Source organism: Megascapheus bottae, chromosome 5 (assembly GCF_031878675.1).
Source record: "Megascapheus bottae isolate mThoBot1 chromosome 5, mThoBot2.hap1, whole genome shotgun sequence".
Taxonomy (NCBI): Eukaryota; Metazoa; Chordata; class Mammalia; order Rodentia; family Geomyidae; genus Megascapheus; species Megascapheus bottae.
This window is the reverse complement of record NC_143513.1, coordinates 48,980,090-48,999,885: the sequence shown is the minus strand read 5'-3', so window position 1 is coordinate 48,999,885 and position 19,796 is coordinate 48,980,090. Positions and strand designations below refer to the sequence as shown.

Here is a 19,796-nt window from a genome sequence, read left to right as displayed (position 1 = left end):
GTACAATGACAGATGGAATGTGAATTAAAACGCCCACACACACACAAAAAGCCTGCCTAACAGGATCCAAGTTCCACGTAAGAGCTTTGAAAAGGGTTATTTAGACAAGTTTATGATGTTTCTAAGATAAGCTAGTGTTTTTCCATCTCACTGGAAATTTTAAAAAATATTAATTATTGGAGTATACATTACTAATCAGCTTCTGAAGTATACCAAATAATCATAATGAATTATAGAAAACTGAATTAGAACCGTTTTTGACAACTGAGAAACAATACATTTGAGCAGCTACTGAGACTAAATATAGATAGTCCAGTTGTCACCTATTTTCAGACTTATTTATAGAATGTGTGCTAAGGAAAAATAATCCTTTTGAATGCTGCTCTGTATACAACAGTTGGTAATTACATTTAAAGGTAGCTTGTGAATCCCAGATGAAATATAAAAGTTCAAGCTCTATACAATGGCTAGCTACTGATAGAACCAAAAACTTGTACAATAAGAGAATGAATCAGATATGATTTTTAAAGATAGCTTTTAATACTAAAAGATTCTCAATAATGAGAGTTGCTTTAAATAAAATGGCTTTTACTATGGCACATGTTTTTCTGTCTAGTAATTAAATATCTCAAACTACAAAGCCTTTAAATGGAAAAACCCATACTAAAAAGCATGTAGATGTGTAATAAAAAATCTCTTCAGTAGTCACTCTTAAAAAGTTGTTCTTTTTTCCTGGATGGAGTATTCCAGCTAGCACTCAATCTCTTTGTGAGACAATAATAATTAGGCAGAAACAAAGTGAGTCTTTTATCAGGTGATGGTGACCCAGGCCTGTGACCCAGCCATTCAAGAGACTGAGATCCAAGGACTGTAGTTTGAAGCCAGCTCTGGCAGAAAGTCTGTGAGACTTGTATCTCCAATTAACCAGCAAAAAGCTGGAATTGGAAGTATGGTTCAAGTGGCAGAGCACCAGCTTATGCAAATAAACTATAGGAAGCACCCAGCCCCTGAGTTCAAGCCCTAATACTGGCAGGAAAACACACACACACACACACACACACACACACACACACACACACACACACATAAAGAACAAAAAACAATGTGAGATTTTTTTTTTTTGACCAAAGGCCCAGTATTCAGGGAGTTAGCCTGTGGCTGGAGAGGGGAGCTTCCTCTTAAAATTCAGAAAAACGCTCTTGTAGTTTCCTATATACCTACTAATCTGTGAAGATAAATCTAACCTTATCATTGCTACAGCTGTCATATTTTTTGTTGCTGTTGTTGCTAGTCCTGAGGATTGAATTCAGGGCCTGTATATGCTCCTTGGGCTTTCTCAAGGTTAGAGCTCTACCACTTGAGACACAGTACCACTTCAGCTTTTTCTACTATTGAGGAACTGAACCTGGGTCTTGCATGCATGCTAGGCAAGCACTATACCACTAGGCCGAACTGCCCCACTAACTGTGACTTTTAACAAGGCTTCAGCAGATGTAAAGTATCTATTAAAGTACTAAGCAAATCACAGTTTTGATAATCAGATGTCTAGTTTTTCTCGCTTGAAGTAAAAACCAAGCTATCTAGACTAGCTCAATATTCCCTGGTTTTAGATTATCAAGATTTTTATGTTTGCAAGATTTTAGTTTATATATAGTTGTTCTTCCAATAAATCGGCTTTATATTACATAACACTGAGTCATTTAATATTTTTCTCCCCATGTATAGTTTCCTTCAAATTTGTAAAACACTTTTGCTGTTTTCTTTTAAACTTAACAGAAGACCAAATACTGCATAATTACCTGACAGAGAATCCCAGCAATGCTTAACAGCGTTGGGATAACATTTGATGGTAAAATGTGTGTCACACTTTAGATTACAGTTATGCTTAAGACAATGAAAAACAAAATCTTCCCCCCCCCTTCCTTACTTCCCTTTTTTTCTTTTTTCTTCTTCTTTTTTTCTTTTTTTTTTTTTTGCCAGTCTTGGGGCTTGAACTCAGGGCCTGGCAATGTCCCTCTGCTTCTTTTGCTCAAGGCTAACATTCTACTATTTGAGTATACTTCTGGCCTTTTCTGTTTATGTGGTACTGAGGATCAAATCCAGGGCTTTATTTGTGCTAGGCAAGCATGTTACCACTAAGCCTCAACCTCCAGATAAATAAAATCTTACATGACCGTTTCATCTTCAGATTTTGCTTTGGGAAAATATAGAAGCATATATGTTTGATTCTACTATTCTCAAAATAAGTATTATTAAAATACTCAGGAAAGTGTCATACAATGAAAACCATTGTGTGGGAACAAATTACTCATCCATTTATTTCTTCTTGGTAAATAATTACTTATGGTTCTAAATGATAACCCTGGATTATATTAACCCTTAGTTGTGAGCCTATTCCCATAGAATAGATATTTATATTTCTACCTGCTCTAAAACTGAGAATCTATAAAATCAAATTCTCAAAGATTGTTTCTCTGAAGAAACACAGATTGCTGAATAATTACTTTCCTGATAGTTTCAATAGTCTCTACAAACACTTTTCATCATACTATAATGAAAACTATCCCAACCAGTAGGAAATTACAAATATATGGAATATAATCTGACTTTATGGCAATCTATAACAATAATACTATTAAAACAACAAAAGTATTATTATATGTGCATGGACATACCGGTGAGCATCAGGTAACTTACAGAATCAGCATTCAAGGCTGTCCAATTCCATGATATTTAGTCAATGTTTATTAGTTTTTAATTAAAATGGAATGTGACTATGGGGCCTAAGGCTACACAAGATCTTAAAAGTAAGTATGAAGTTTAATCCTTTATCTTCTAAAAAAATTCACAACATATAAAACCATTAAAAAAGAAAATAATAAAGAACCTTGAATAACCAAAGTTTATTTGGACCTTTTCAATAAAATTTACCTGTTATAATCTTCTACAATAGTCTCTTTCTCAAACTTACAGAGGCAAGATCTCTATGATACAAGGGCTATACTGTCCACCTGTGTTCTAGATGTCACTGTTACTCGATAAATGGGACTACCTAAAAATAAAAAGTTTCTGCACAGATAAAAGCATAGCTACTAAAATAGAGAGACAGCCAACCACCTGGGAAAAGATATTTACCAACAATACATCTGACAAATGCTTAATATCCAGTATCTACAGGGAACTCAAGAAACTAATCCCCTCAAAGCCCAACAAACCAATCACTAAACGGGCAATGGAACTAAAGAGAGACTTAGCAAAAGAAGAGGTTAAAATGGTAGAAAAGCATATGAGAAAATGCTCATCATCCATGGTGATAAAGAAAATGCAAATAAAAACAACCCTAAGATACAACCTTACCCCAACAAGAATGGCCAAGATTTTGAACTCAGACAACGGCAGATGCTGGTGAGATTGTGGAGAAAAAGGAACCCTACTGCACTGCTGGTGGGAATGTAAACTAGTTCAGCCACTCTGGAAAGCAGTGTGGAGGTTTCTTAAAGAACTGAAAATTGACCTTCCCTACAATCCCACAATACCACTCCTGGGCATCTATCCAGAACATCATAACCCAGGATATGATAAGGATACCTGCTCAGCTATGTTCATCTCTGCACTATTGACAATAGCCAGGCAATGGAAACAATCCAGATGCCCTACTGCAGATGAATGGATACAGAAAATGTGGTATATATACACAATGGAATTCTACATAGCCAACAGACAAGATAAAATAATGGCATTTGCAGGGAAGTGGATGAATCTAGAGTGAATCATGTTGAGTGAGACAAGTCAAGACTAAAGGAACAAAAGGCGCATGGTATTCTTAATATGTGGCTATTAGATCCAAACAGTACAAGAGCGAGGACTCAATATTTGTGTACCCAATGCTATGGACATGGTATTGGAAATATATACACACAACTACATAGACATAAAAATCTATGACTCTATAGACATAATGTTTTATTACATAGATTAATATGTATCTATGACATACAAACCCTCAGCCTAATTTTAATTATATTCTAAAATCTAAGTGCCAGTGATAGTATATAGAGATTCCCTTCTTGAATACTTGTTAAATGCGTCATTTGAAATATGATGTAAAAATCAATGTTAATAAATTCTTTAATAAACTTTTTTTTTCATTTTTTTTTTTTATGTGGGTCATGAGGCTTGAACTCTGGCCTAGGTGCAGTCCCTGAGCACTTCAGCTCAAGGCTACTATGCTACTCCTGGTTGTCCCTGAGCTCTTCACCTTAAGACTACCACCCTACCCTTGAGCTAAGCCCCACTTCCCATTTTCTAGTGGTTAATTGGAGATAAGAGTCTCAGGTCCATTTGTGCTTGGACTGCTTTTGAACCTTGATTCTCAGATCTCAGCCTTCTGAGTAGCAAGGATTAGAGGCATGAGCTACCGTGCTGGCTCACTGTTACTTTAATTCTCTTTTTCCTGCATCTCCTATGTCTCCATTGCTAATCAAGCTGATTCCTCACCAGCTGTAACTTCTCACTGATACCTAACACTTTAGAAACTTCACTTTGGCTTTTATGAAATTTTCTTTTAACTTTCTCTTAACTCTGATTCTCAATTTCTTTTGTAGACTTATCTAACTTTTAAAATTGTCTTTCAAACAGCATTCTACAATGTCCAAAACTCTAACCAACGAACAAAACCCAAACCAAACAGAAAGGCCATTTTGCATATGCTCCCAAACCAGGAAACCTATAACAGATTCCTTTCATTTTTGACACCTAATAAGTACAATTTTAGATAAGCTGGGTATTAATGCATAAACATAAAAACATAAAACTTAGTGTGGCTAGTCAACCAGTGTGTAATCTTGAAATATAGGAAAGTTTGTATTATGATGTATATCTCTGGCCAAGTAATACGTTCTTATTGCAATATGCGATAATTCATGATACTTTTGCTTTTCTTCCTTTTTTTATTTCTGGTTGTTTGTGGGACTTGGACTCTGGGCCTGGATACTGTCCCTGAGCTCTTCAGCTCAAGGTTAGCACTCTACCACTTGCGCCACAGCACACTAATCACACAAAGCAGAAAACTTTTCCTTAACAGAAAGCTACAATTTGCAAGCACCATGGTTATATCTTTTTAAAATTTGTATAAAAGAAGAGTTTAGTGTAAAAACTATTCTAAACTTATTTCTTACCAAAAGAGAGAATATAAGGTGAACCTATTCTTATTTGTAAAATAAATGTAAAAATCACATGAAGAAATTTAAAGTATGAGTTGACCATAATAGTAGTATATTATAATAGTTTGAACATAGGTTTTAGAGATTTCTCATATTCTCTTAAATAAATAAATAAACAGAATGCCTCATATGATGGTGAATTGAATTTTTTTTCTCTTTGCTTGTACTGGGGATTTATGGTCTCAAGGCTTGGAGCCCTATCCCTTGAGCCACACCTCCACTTCTGGCCTTTTGTTAGTCAATTGCAGAGAGGATTCTCGCTCTGCTCAGGCTGGCTTCCAGGTGAGATGTTCAGATCTCAGTCTCTTAAGTATCTAGGATTATGGGCATGAGCCACCAGTACTCAGCTTCGAAAATCTTTTGATACAAAGTAATGTATAGCAATACGAATACCAAAACAAACAAAATTTGCTCCTAGATCATCCCTTATGAACTGAAACTAAGATTTCTGACACCAGATTTAGTTGTCACAAATAAAACCAATTACTAAAGGAAAGCCTGACTAAATTTCTGTGGGACAGCAGAAACATTTGGTTATTTCCCAACTTGAAAGAAAATCTGGTTCAAACTCAGTAGACATTAGGAAGAGTAAGAGGTTACCTGACTGCTGGTTTCACTTATTGCTTCTAGGAGTTTTTCAACAGCTGCTTGCAAACGAGAGCTAATATTCAGCATAAGTTCTTCATTTTCAGGGTCTATTTCAGTTCCAGTAAAACTACTCCTCACAAGTGGTTGTGACAACTCAGTTCCTTCCTCAGTTACTTTTGACCACATGCTGTCATTTCTTGGCATGTCATTTTCAGAATAGGAAGACATGGATTCATCTGTAACTAGAATAGTATGTTAAAGTCATTATGTTAGGTGTTTTATGTTATGTCATTAATTATAAGTCAGAAGCCTGAAATTACAAGGCCTTTTAATAATAGCATTGCAATGAAACAAATAACATGCAAATGCATAATGTAATATTATTAAATTCTCAAGCATATAAGAGAAAGATAAGATTATTAGCACAAGATATGCAATAAGTCTTCGAAGAAACTAATATTTGTATTACATTGCATTATATTTTTCTTTGTTAAAATTTCTTTTTCCTTTCCTTTTCTTTTTTTTTTTTTTTGGTGCTGGATCAAACCTGAGGTCTTGAGTTCCCTAAGTATGCACTCTAATCATTGAGCTAAAAAAAAAAAATTATTGAGTTATTCTCTCAGCCTGATAAAAACTTTCATGGTAAGTTTTAGTAGATATTTACCAAAAGTCAAGGTGTAGAGTTTGGTAAGTAATGAGAATATGTAGTTAACAAGATCTGGCTCTTATCCTTAATGACAGTACACTTAATTTCTTTTCACAAGAAATGAACACACAATTGTGTGAAAAAAAACACTGGCCTGCATGACTTACTCTGGCCACAAAGCAAAACTGTAAGAACATAGGGAGAACAAGAGAGGACTTGTTAAAGGATTACTTCAATTACCCAGATGAGAAGTGAAGAGAATGTGGAATAAGATGGTGGGATTGATGATAACTGGGAAAAGATGCAAGTTGGAAAAGACAATTGATTGGGCAAGCGAGGGAGAAAAGTAAAAGATGAGACTAGGTTTCCAGCTTTACATGATTTTTACATGATTCTTACAGTAGTCATTAAAAGAAATGCTTAAAATATCAGGAAAAAATATTTACAGTAAGCATGAAAAATTATTATTATTAGTGTTTATAGGACATGTAAATTTGGGCCTGAATGCTTAGAAGTTATCTGTACAAAGGTAAGATTGGAAAGCCTAGAAATGACATTTCTTTAGAAGTAATATTTAGAAGAAAAAAGAAAACAAAGTTGGAACTTGTAAATACCACCAGACAACAAAAGAATCTGTATAAATAATACCAGAAATAGAAAGGAAACAATAAGAATACTTCAATGACATTAAGGCAAGGACTGAAAAGATGTTATAGATTCAATAACTGAGAAGTCAGTATTATCCTCTGAGAGAACAGTGTTGGTACTATAAGTTGGCAAATGTAAGCAAGAGTTAGTGTACTGTGTCATTAAATGTATTACATTTTTATCTTGGAGGAGGGTATAGTTGAGAACTACCAACATTTTTTTTAATAGTACAAATATTGCAGCCTTTTTTTGTGGTACAGAGCAGCAATCAATGATAAGGAAAAGACAAATATTATGTTATCCTGAGAGCAAACCCTAAGCAAAAAATGAAGAGAATAATAAAGCAAGGCAGATAACAAAGGCCATTAAATGTTGGGTTTTTTTTTTTGAACAGTAAGAAATAATGGACACTAAAGTACTTGGAAAGGATAAAAATGCCAACTAGCTTAAACAGTTCAATACCTAGCATGTACAAGACTCTAAGTACAACTACCAAGATTAAAAATCAAAACAAGAAACATTTGGAATATATATAATCTCTTGCAAATATTCTGAAAGAATTCAAGTTTATATAGTCCTGATAAGAAAAATTCAAGAAATATACCTTAGCAGAATATATATAATATAAAAGCAATATAAATAAGCAGAAATATAAATATAAGTAAGAAATATAAAAAAGCAGAATAGCATCACAACATATCAATAGAAATATCTTGAACTCCCAGTTCAGTGAGCAGAATCTTTTCCTATCAGTGAATCATTCAGATTTATATTGATAACAAAGCATTTAACAGCAGTTGGAGTTTTTTTTTTTTTTTTGATCATGGGGCACGAACTCTGAGCCCGGGTGCTGTCCCTGAGCTCTTCAGCTCAAGGCTACCACCCTACCCCTGGGCCTGGGCATTGTCCCTGAGCTCTTCAGTTCAAAGCAACCATCCTACTTCTTGGGCCACAGCTCTACTTCCAGTTTTTTAGTAGTTATTTGGAGATAAGAGTTTCAAGATCTTCAATGCTGTGCCTGGGCTGGCTTTGAACCTTGAGCCTCAGATCTTAGCCTCTCAGTAGCTAGGGTTAGAGGCATGAGCCACTGTGCCTGGCAGTTGGAGTCTTTTTTTTTTTGCCAGTCCTGGGCCTTGATCTCAGGGCCTGAGCGCTGTCCTTGGGCTTTCTCAAGGCTAGAGCTCTATCACTTGAGCCACAGCACCATTTCTGGCTTTTTCTATGTATATGTGGTACTGAAGAATTGAATCCTGGGTCTTCGTGCATGCTAGGCAAGCACTCTACCACTAGGACAAACTCCTGGCCCCCCAGTTGGAGTCTTTTAATCACATATTTTTTGTATTGTACAAGTCATTCTCTAAAAAAACAGCAATAAGCTCTTTAGATTAAAGTAGAGTGGGTAATGTAAAATCATTTCCTGCCTCAATGGCTCTATAAAGATCTCTATGGCACTAACTGGAAATCATTAACATGAAGTCTGGCAGATAAAAATGACAGATGGGAAAACTGTACTGAAGATGTGGGAAATGGAAGAATTTTGTGCAAGGTCACAGTGAGCCAAAAAAGAACCAAGGCCTTCTTATTGTTAAGTTGGCATTTTTTCACAATATCACACTGTTCCAAAAGGAAGGTGAAGCAAACAAACTTTAGTCCCTACCCTCCTATGATAGAGGAGAACATTCTATCCCTGAACTATATTACGTTGTAGGTAATTTACTTTCAATACAACTGGGAACTTAATTTTTATGAACTGGTCTATTATTCACTCAAGTTGAGGTGATTTCATAGTGGCTTAAAGTTTCCTTTCAATTTCATGATTTCATTTGTTCTTCTGCAGAAGCAAACATTAACCAATTATTTTTTTCAAGTGAAGTCCATACATGTTTAAAATCTAAACCTGAAGGCAGAAAACAGATCACAGGTTTTGCTTAGAACAAAGTCATGTAAAAGCTGAAAAGAAAGTGAGATATTCATCAGATTAAAATTCAGCACTTTTCTGTTATGTTATAGAAACACAAAATAAATATATCCAAGGTGGGTTTACAATTTGTTTCTATTAAAATATAAAGTAATATCAGTAAATACTATTAGTATTGTTATTTCAAGTCTAGTAATTTCATGAGAGTTCCAGAAAAATGGAATGTTTTAAATAATAAATTCTTCTACTTCAAAATATTTTTCAAGATGTAAAATGGATCAGATAAATGTCCACCAATAATACTGGTGATCATACTAACTTTATCAGGAAGGTATTCTAACATAAAAGACATAAAAATTGAGTTAAATGGAAACTGTACATAACCAATAATCTAATTCCAGCAAAAGTATCTGTTATAATATCCTACACACTATATTTCTTTTCTAGGGCTTTAATTTCTGTTAGGTCATAATATTATTCTTTCAGAATTAGTTAACAATAAGCAGCAGTTAGAAATATTTAAGTGATTAACAAGTGAATGACTGTACGATGCCTTGAGTGGGTATCTTAGTGCTTCCTTCACTACACTATGAACTGCTGTAAAGCAGAAACTATATAGAAATTGCACAACAAATGTTTCTATAAGTTCAATAAATATTGTTTGAGGGTATGGATCAAGTAGTAGAACATCTGCCTAGAAGGCATGAGGTCCTGAGTTTACCACAATGTCACACACACACACACACACACACACACACACACACACACACACACACACACACACACACACACACACACAAAGATACAAAGGCAGAGGACTGGGCATGATGGCTCATATTGATATATTGATAATCCTGGCTACCCTGCTCTGGAGACTGGGACCTGAGGAGGAAAATCCATGAGACTCATATCTCCAATTAACCACTAAGAAAAAAAAAGGCCAAAGTGGAACTACAGCTGAAGTGGCAGAACCATAGCCTTTAGCCTTGAGCAAAAAGGGCTCAGTGACAGCACCTAGACTTTGAATTCATGTCCCAGGACTGGCACAAATAAAAAAGAGGGTAAAAGGAGAAGAAAGAACAGAGAGGTAAACAAGGTACGTTATATACGTGTATGTAAAATCACAATACATTCCACTTATATAATTAATGTACGTTAATAAAAACAAACTAAAAACTCAGAAGATTTTCTGAGTATGGTAATTTCAAAAGCTTATAACACTAGTACCTCTTGGATGTTCCTCTTGGACACAAGGTTTTACAGATGCCTCAGCTTCTGATCTCCAGATAAGATTAGTAGATGATTGACCTTTATTAGATCTATCTAGAATTCCTAGGACATGGCGGCCAATTGTTTCCTCAACAGCTGCTGTAGTCTTTACAACTTCTAAGAGGATCTTCAGAAGTCTGTTATTAGCTTTCTGGAGTGCATATCTGTACAAAGAATCACTTATTAAAATGTTGATCTTTTTAAAGGATTATGTTGCTACTATTAAACAAAAATACACTACAAAATGTGAATCAAAAATATTGTATGACCCTATTAAATAATGTATAACAACACCTATAATAAAGCGCTCCTTATTCTGATTTATGGTAAGACTATTACAGAAGATTTATTTTCTTTTTAAAAAATCTGAGCAATTTAACTACAAACATTTTTGTCAAATCTACATCTTATTGACTCCAAATAAATCAAATAACTTTTGGTTAGTAATTAAATTAGAAAAAAAATTAAGAATACATGTAATTTAAGTTAGGAAATGTGTGGCAATACCCAAGCATACATAGATTATTAATTCCTAATATTGCTCATGGATTTATGTGTGTATATACACAGGCACACACACACACACACATACAAATAAATATTTATCATCTGTCTTTTTGTATATTTTTGTTGTTGTTAATGTTTGTTTTGCCTGTCCTGGGGCTTGAACTCAGGGTCTGGGCACTGTCCTTGGGCTTTCTGAAGGCTAGCACTCTACCACTTCAGCCACAGCATCACTTCTGGCTTTTTCTGTGTATGTGCTATCAATGAATCAAACCCAGGGTTCTTGCATGTGAGGCAAGCACTCTATCACTAGGCCATGCTCCCGGTCTCTTTTTATGTTTTGAACAACAGATTTACAACTATTTAATCCCACTAGAAAAAAATGTGGTCATTTCTAGAAATTAATGGTGACGAATAAGTGGTTAAATTACACAAAGTTAATGGGTAGAGACCAGTTTTTTTTAAAGGTCTATCATGAAATTTCAGTCTCCCAACATCAGAGGGAATATTATAGACTGTTTCATACTTTATAACATCTGCTCTTGAGATAAGAGTATATCTAGTTACACATATCACACATTTCATCTAGTAAGGAAAAAAAAACCCAACTAAGTAGAGACAACAGCATTCCTTTAAAAAAAAGAAAGTTTATTTTTTCTTTTTTTTTTTGCCAGTCATGGGGCTTGAACTCTGCGCCTGTGCACGGTCCCTGAGCTCTTCAGCTCAAGGCTACCCACTTGAGCCACAGTGTCACTTCCAGTTTCCTGGTGGTTAATTGGAGGTAAGATTCTCATGGACCTTCATGCCCAGGTTGGCTTTGAACTGTGATCCTCAGATCTCAGCCTCCTAAGTAGCTAGGATTACTGGTAGCCACTGGTGCCAGGCTAAGAATACATTTTTTAAAGTAGAAAATATTGATTACCCTCCCAACTCTTAGCCCTCAGAAATAATCAGCATTATACTTTTAATACATAAACATCTTCCCCTATAAACATTTTAAATACAAAGAGGGGAATGTCCTAGACAAGGTGATTTTGTAAATTTCCTTTCTATTATGGACATTTTATGTACTCCCATAAATGGGAGTACCTGATTAATATTTTCAATATATAATTCTAACAGTTTAATTCATCAGAGGTACTACATGGTAAATTGAATTATTAATGCATGGAGACAAAAAAAGGACATTTATGCAACAGGTCCTCTAGATTAAGAAAGTTTTAGTTCTCAACTTCATATTGCAGGAGATTACCAACAATCAGGCTAAAGATAGCATTTCACAGGCACATGATACACCTATTTTTAGGCAAGGTAATAAATAGTGATACAGCCTTCCTTTCATATTTGTCAAGTGAAAGCCACAGTTCTAATTTTATATCCAGATCAGGCTCTACTTATATTATCAAGAATATTAAAAATACAAACCTAAACAAGTAGGAAATAAACAGTTTTATTTCCCTAAGAATGAGTTTTTGTTCACGTGTCAAATCTCTACAGTCAGATATTGTGAAAAATATCTCTAATTAAGAGACATAGATAAAAATAACAATAAAAAAGAAATTAAGATTAAGATTCCATTTGTCAGCACTCAATATATAAGATTCCTAGATATTAAGCACTGCATATTTTGTAAAATATACAAATTAGTGATAAGTAATATAAAATAAACATTGTTTATTTTATATTTCCGTGGTAACTCCAAATTTCATACACTGTCTTTCTTGTTTGAGTTCCATACTGACTGTGTTCCATACTGATGATCCAATGGGGAAGCCAAAATCTTAGGGGCCAAATTCCTCTATGCAAGCTGAGGAAGGAGGTTAGGAGGACACAAAGGGTTGACGGTCACAGAAGTTAGAAAAGGAGGAAATTACGTTAGTAGATACTAGCTTTAACTTAATCTTATAGAAGTATCTTCGTTTGAACAAAATAAAATTTAAAACATGGGTGCTGCTTAAAAGGTCTCAATATTAACCTGGGTTGACAATTCTCATATGGTATAGTTTTATATATTTTCATACTAATTACTACATAATCAAAGTGAGGAAAAGTTTTGTTAACATTGGCTGGTCAATTTACTCTTTATTAAACTGGGCTATGGATTAAAAGTTCATCTTTTTAATATAGTAAAAAGATGAATGCAAAATACTTATATTTATAGTACTTTTTCTCAGTATAAATAGTTTATAATAAATGCTTGTCCAAAAAATAAATGAAGAAACAAAAAAATAAAGCTCACAAGTACAAGTGTTTTTAGGATTCAAAAAATAGCATTATGAAGAATAAAAGTAATTGAAGTTGAATATCAAAAAAATCTAAATATTTACAGCCAAGTATGTACACAATATCCAAAACAAATTTTAAGATTTTTAAAAAACATTTATCCATTTAGTGATTTAAATACTGACTGCTAATCTACGGACATATTCATACACAGTATAAATCAAAGTACAAATACCAAGTACAAATGTGAAATAAAGAAATAAGGACAAAGTTTATTATGTAGAAACAATCATCTTAATTTACTTTGTAGTGAAAAAGTACATTTTATATACCTTTCATTGGACAGAATGTCAAGAGGTAGTTCTTCAGGTTTTCTATCCAATTCTTTCTCTTTAAATGTCTCTTCTTCCAGGTCCTCTTGGTTTTCGTTTCCATCCTGATTAAGTTTGTGTAAGGGCAGAGAGGACAAGACAGAAAGAAAACCTGTCATCTTGGAAGGAGCATGTCATATTCTGGTCTGAAGTATACAAAGTACATACTGCTTGAAATAATATTTAACCATATTTTATCAAGATTAGCACTAGAAAAAAGATAAATCAGTCTAGTACACAGCTGAAAGAAATTTTAATGAGTTCAAACTACTGCATGCTATATACTGCTACCATAAAGTTTGTTAGGTTGCTCCTTAGTGGAACAACACCTGCTGCCATAGCAATGAGAGATTCAAATTACCGTAGAATGCATGGCATTTGAATATATGGCATTTGAATTGTACCTACCTTGCATGTAAGAAATGACAAATCTGTTAAATTCAATAGTTAAAAAATATATTTCACACCAACAACAAACACAAACAAATCCTACTGCATTTTTGATCCACTGCTCCTAGTGGGCCAAGGTCCATACTACCTGTGTTTGCGTACTGCTGCTGCGCAGCTCACAACACAGCTTCTCTCTTCCAGCTAAAGACAGCTGCTTTAGTGCTTCCAGCTCCTCTAAAAGCACCCTCTCTCTTTCTGAAACCAGGTTTTCATTATCTATTGAGGATCTCTAAATAAGAAAAAAGGTCATGAGAGAATATTGTTTGCGATAGAAGAAAACATAAAGCAGATGTCTTTTAACCCCTTTGGGCCAACAGAACTTGTTTCTACCTATGATTCCTATTACCTTAAAAGGGGTTAAAAGATATATATAAAGTTCAATGCAAAATTTGAAACTTGAAAAAAGTTAATAATTTGTACAGTTTGATTAGTATTTTATGTCAATTTTTTGCATTGAAACATCCAGAAATCTGAATTCACAAAATGCAATGAAGAAAAGCAAACTTGGTTTTCCCAATAATGTGATTTATGCTTCAATTCCAATTTTTGTGTTATTTTAATTTAAAAGTACATGTTAAAAGTTCTCTATTCATCCTTTCAGCATTCAAAATCAAGTCCAATAATTTTTTCCATCAGAACTTTAAGTTGTTCTTGCTTTTCTGCAATGATTTTGCAAGATATTATACACAGCAATTGACAAGAATACCAAGAATACCCAAATACCAAGGACTACTGAAATTTAGTCAAGAAAGTGATAAGAATGTTATATAAATTTGTATTTCTCAAATCAGTAAGAGATGTTCCCCTGGAGAAAGTCCCAGAAACATGCTACTTCAGATTTCACTTTTTGATTTAAAAGTGAAGATAAGGAAAGGTAAACCTTGGCGATGCTAACTAATGGACTCTGATAATGGGGAGACTGGATGATAGCAATCACATATGCAGGTACCTCTGTACAAAGTATTTCCAAAAGTATAGAACTGCTTTTTCCATTGACATACGGTCAATGGAATTATTACTTTTTAAACTAACTTTATAGCCACTTTTCCATTTTCTAAATCCAGTAAAATAAAATGACAAGTCAATGTACTACAAGGTTGAGTTAGATATGTCTAACAAGATCTCTAGGCTTGGTGGAATGTGTTCCTCATGTTAAACATCTGTAGTTAATTCAGATCTTCGAGAAATAATTAAGACTTTATCACAAAATTCTACATTAATAACAGCTACTTTAATTAGACAGAAAAGGGACTCTAAGTCCCATACCTGAGCTAACTGTCTATTAAGTCTCTTAATCTCTTCTTGCAGTTGTTCCTGGTCTTCTCGCTGTCTCTCCATCTGTCGCATGTGGGCCTGCCTCAGCAGTTCAGTTGCTTGTTGATGCTCTTCATACTGTCGTACAAGTTCCTGCCTCATGTCTTCCAACTGTTCTTCATTTAACATCAGCTGTCTAGAAGCATCTACGCCTGATGCCAACACCTCACTATGGATCTTTAATAGTAAAAAAAAATCAAAATGAAAAACAAAACAAAAATAACACATTTGTGAAAATCAACACTGATACTTTAAAAAATATGAAAGCAATTCTACAAAACTAGTAATATATATAATTTTTAACTTTATTAATAAGTAAAAACACAATTAACTTTTTTTTGTGGGTCATGAGGCTTGAACTTGGCCTGGGCACTGTCCCTGAGCCCTTCAGCTCACCCCTGGGCCTGTGCATTGTCAGAGCTCTTGGCTCAAGACTACCACCCTGCCCTTTGAGCCAAGCCCCACTTCCCGTTTTCCAGAGGTTAATTAGAGATAAGAGTCTCAGGTCCTTTATGTACCTGGGCTGGCTTTGAACCTTGATCCTCAGATCTCAGCTGCCTGAGTAGCTAGGATTACAGGTGTGGGCCACCGTGCCCAGCCATTATTAACTTTTTAAAAAGGTTTTTCTTTTATTTATCAGCTTAAGACAAAATTAAGTTAATGTATTACTATTATACATTTTCTAAATGGAAACTTGCTACTTGTCAGTTTATCTAAAATTGAGTTCTAAGGGATAAAAATAAAAATACTCATGATTCCTTCTACTCTTGTAAGATCTACCTTACTTAAGTAACTGCAACCCCTCTGTACATCACCCTTACAATAAGTTAAAAAAAATCTACCTCCACTATTCATCTACTTCTTGAGCCACAGTACCACTTCTGGCTTTTTCTGTGTATGTGATACTGAAGAATCAAACCCAGGGCTTTGTGCATGCTAGACAAGCACTCTACCACTAGGTGATGCTCCTGGCCACAATTATTTAAATTCTATTATGTAGTGGTTCATGATCATAAGATTACAGAGAACTGCTTTATAGAAATAAGGTTAAATGAGCAAATCTTTTAGCTATAGATTTTTGGCAAGCTATAGTGTAATTTTAAATTAAGTGAAACATACAGTAATTTAGACAATTAGATTTGAACAAGTACTATGTGTTAAAGACAAATGAGAATACTATGAATCAGACTTATTTAATACTAATATTGTATCACTTTAACCATATACTTGGCAATTAATAAATAATTATGTAGATTGTAAGTCAAGACGGGACCTCAGCACAACAAAAGAATAAACACAATGAAGAGACAATCTACAAAATGGGAGAAAAATCTCTGCCAAATATTCATCTGATTGGAGATTAATATTTGGAATATGTGTAGAACTCAAAAGAATGAACACCAAAACAACAAATAAACCAGTCAAAAAAGGAAAATCAACTGAATAGACAATTCACCAATGAACAAGTATATATTGGCCAATAAGTATGTACCAGTACCAACCATTAGGGAAATGCGTATCATTGAGACTATCTCATACAAGTCAGAAGTGATTTCAAAAAGAAAAACATTATACTAGTGAAGAAATGAAACTCTTACCTACTGCAGGTGGAAACATAAATTAGTTACTTGTGAAAACTGTCTATAGATGGTCCTCACAAACAAAAACAAAACTGATCGAGCTATACCCCAAATTCTGAGCATACACCAAAAAAAATCAGTATTAATGTTCTAAAGAGATCCTTTATGCCTGCATTTCTCATAGAACTATTAGAGATAGATAAACTGTAAAACCATCTTTGCTAGGAATTAATGGATAAAGAAAGCTTCATATATGTACATACTGGAATCGTACTTAATATAAGAATGAAATTATGTCATTTATAGAAAAATCGACTGAACTGGAGAGCATATTAAGTGAAATAAGCCAGTTTCATAAAGCCAACTATCCCATGTTTTCCCTAATTTGTAAATATCAGGGGAGAACAAACAAAAAATAAGATAATAAAAATACAGGCAATTACTATAGAGTTAGGGGAAAAGGGAAAAGTAGGAGGGAGAGGGGAATAAGGGAGCAGTAAAGGGCAAACATGATCTAAGTATGCTATGGGCATACATGGGAATGTCATAATAAAATCTATGTAAAACTAATATAAAAATTAAAAACAAAGTGAACTTGATTCTTTTCTCCTCTATTAAATAGCATAACTTCTACTAACTTCATATTGAAGGGAGTTTTTTTTTGCTGTTCTCGGTCATGGGGTTTGAACTCTGGGCCTGGGCAATGTCCCTGAGCTCTTCAGCTCAAGGCTAGTGCTCTACCACTTGAGCCATAGCACCATTTCCAATTTTTGATGGTTAATTGGAGATGTGAGTCTCATGGACTTTAGTGCCTAGGCTGGCTTTGAACTGCAATACTGAGATCTCAGCCTTCTGAGTAACTAGGATTATAGGCGTGAGCTACTGGCGCCTGACAAAGTCAGTCTTAATTTTATGAAATATTTTATATTCAAGAAGGCATACTTACAGAATCTCTAACTATAAAGGTTTTATCTTTGGAGAACATTTCTTCTGAAATAGTCAGTCCATGGTCCTTTGATTCTAGTATGTCATCAAAATCATTATTACTTGACAAAAGAACTTCTTTTTCATCTTCTCCTAACTCTTTACTAAGTGGTTTAAATTCTTCTTTAATTTTTTTGTCTTTTACTTCAACTTGGTCATCTGAAAATTCCATTTCATTAAAATAATGTTCTTCCTGTTGATCCAGGGCATCTGCTTGTATTAGTGGTACAGCATTTTCTTTCCTTCCAGATAGTCTAGACAGTTCAGTCTGTTGAGCAAAGGCCACACTCATTGACACAATGACCTAATGAAAGCCAACAAGTGGAAAAAGTGGAAAAAAAAAAGGATTAGATTTATTAAGAGCACCTGAAACTTATAAAGGAGGTTCTTATTCAAATAACAAAAATCGGAAAATGTTCTGTCTCATAATTTTAAAACAAATCTTATAATATGATATGTAGCTTCTGTATTTTATAATGAATGTAATGTCAAAGTATTTTTTTTTTTTTTGCCAGTCCTGGGGCTTTGAACTTAGGGTCTGGGCACTGTCTTTGAACACTTTTTGCTCAAGGTTAGCACTCTACCACTTGAGTCACAGTACCACTTCCGGCTCTCTCTGTGTATGTGGTACCCAGAAATTGAACCCAGGGCTCCATGTATGTTAGACAAGCACTCTACCATTAGGCCACTCTCCTGGCCCAATGTCCAAGTATTTTATAGCCTGTGTTTAAAAAATTAAAAGATTAAACATTTTAAAAGATTAAAAAATAAGAAAGCAGATTAACTTGATTTTAAAACACAACAGTAAACATGTGATGGAATCTTGGGTTAAAATTCTGCAGTTTTACTTCAGTTCATCTAAATTATAACATCATAGTATAACCATCAAATCTCTATGGATCTGTCTAGAAGAATAATGCTACAACTGACTTAAGAAATTATTGTCATACCAAACCAAATGATAAGAAAAATAAAGTACAAAGGATTAGGAATGTCAAATGTTACATATCTAATTCATTTTAAATGTTTCAAGAATTATGAACTACAAGGACAAATAAAGAAAACATCAAAAACAGAAAGATAAAAGAAAGTTTCCAAAAATAATACCTTTATGAGAATAAGTTCATAAAGATTTTCTCACCAAAAATAGAAGTTAGAAAACACAAAGTTCTGACATAAAAACAACTATTAACCCTGATGTAAGAAGTCAGTTACAAAGTAAAGACATACAAGAAACAGAGTTTGTTTTGATATCCTAGAGGTCCTTTCATTTAGCATTATACTGTATGGCCTTATGTATCTAGGTTTTGCTCTATTGCAAATCTCTGCTAGAAGAGTCCAAGGTTTCTACTGATTATGGCAAATGAGGGAAACCATTGAGCCTATGTTCCTTTGAGTCTGGCTTACTTCACTTAATATGATTTTTTCTAAGACATATAATGAGTGATTGTTGTCCTTAATGTACTATGTTATCTCTCATCTCTTTTGCTTTCCCTTGGTTATTATCTCACAGTGTTACAGTATGTCACTTTGTTATCTGATATATTGGATATATGCATATTTGGTTATTTGAAATTGGATACGAAAGGGGGGAAAAAAAGATGAGGGTGGGGGTGGGGGGGCGGGAAATGGGGACCAAGACATGAGAAAGGGTATCAATGTATGTGAAGTAATGCACCTTCCATCTGGCGAATGTAATGTAACCTTTCTATTAATTATAATAAAAATTACATGAAAAAAATGAGGGATGGGGGTGGGGGGGGAGAGAAATGGGGACCAAGACATGAGAAGGGGACCAAGACATGAGAAAGGGTATCAATGTATGTGAATTAATGCACCTTCTATCTGGCGAATATAATGCAACCCTTCTATTAATTACAATAAAAATATATGAAAAAAAAGAAATATTGTTTTTCACTAAAGTCCTTTAGAACTGCTAAAAGATAGCTTTCAAAAAGGGGAAAAATGATCCTTAAAGGAAAGTCTACCAAGCAGAAAAAGATTAAGAGTATTAAAACAAATGTCAAAGATATCTCATACAAAAGCAAGTAAAAATCAAATCTAAATACTGACAACAGG

General features: G+C 34.2%; 1 protein-coding gene across 1 annotated transcript in view; it reads right to left on the bottom strand.

The window, feature by feature from the left end:
* Positions 1–19,796, bottom strand: part of Akap9 (A-kinase anchoring protein 9) — a 145,051-nt gene that overhangs the window by 64,124 nt on the left and 61,131 nt on the right. Inside the window, exons 17-23 of the mRNA XM_090333087.1 lie at positions 17,680–18,021; positions 15,106–15,330; positions 13,928–14,068; positions 13,351–13,454; positions 12,507–12,602; positions 10,250–10,455; positions 5,823–6,052 (exon numbers count right to left, since the gene is read on the bottom strand). Coding sequence (XP_090189213.1) covers positions 5,823–6,052; positions 10,250–10,455; positions 12,507–12,602; positions 13,351–13,454; positions 13,928–14,068; positions 15,106–15,330; positions 17,680–18,021 — 1,344 coding nt within the window. The remainder of the gene's footprint in view (positions 1–5,822; positions 6,053–10,249; positions 10,456–12,506; positions 12,603–13,350; positions 13,455–13,927; positions 14,069–15,105; positions 15,331–17,679; positions 18,022–19,796) is intronic.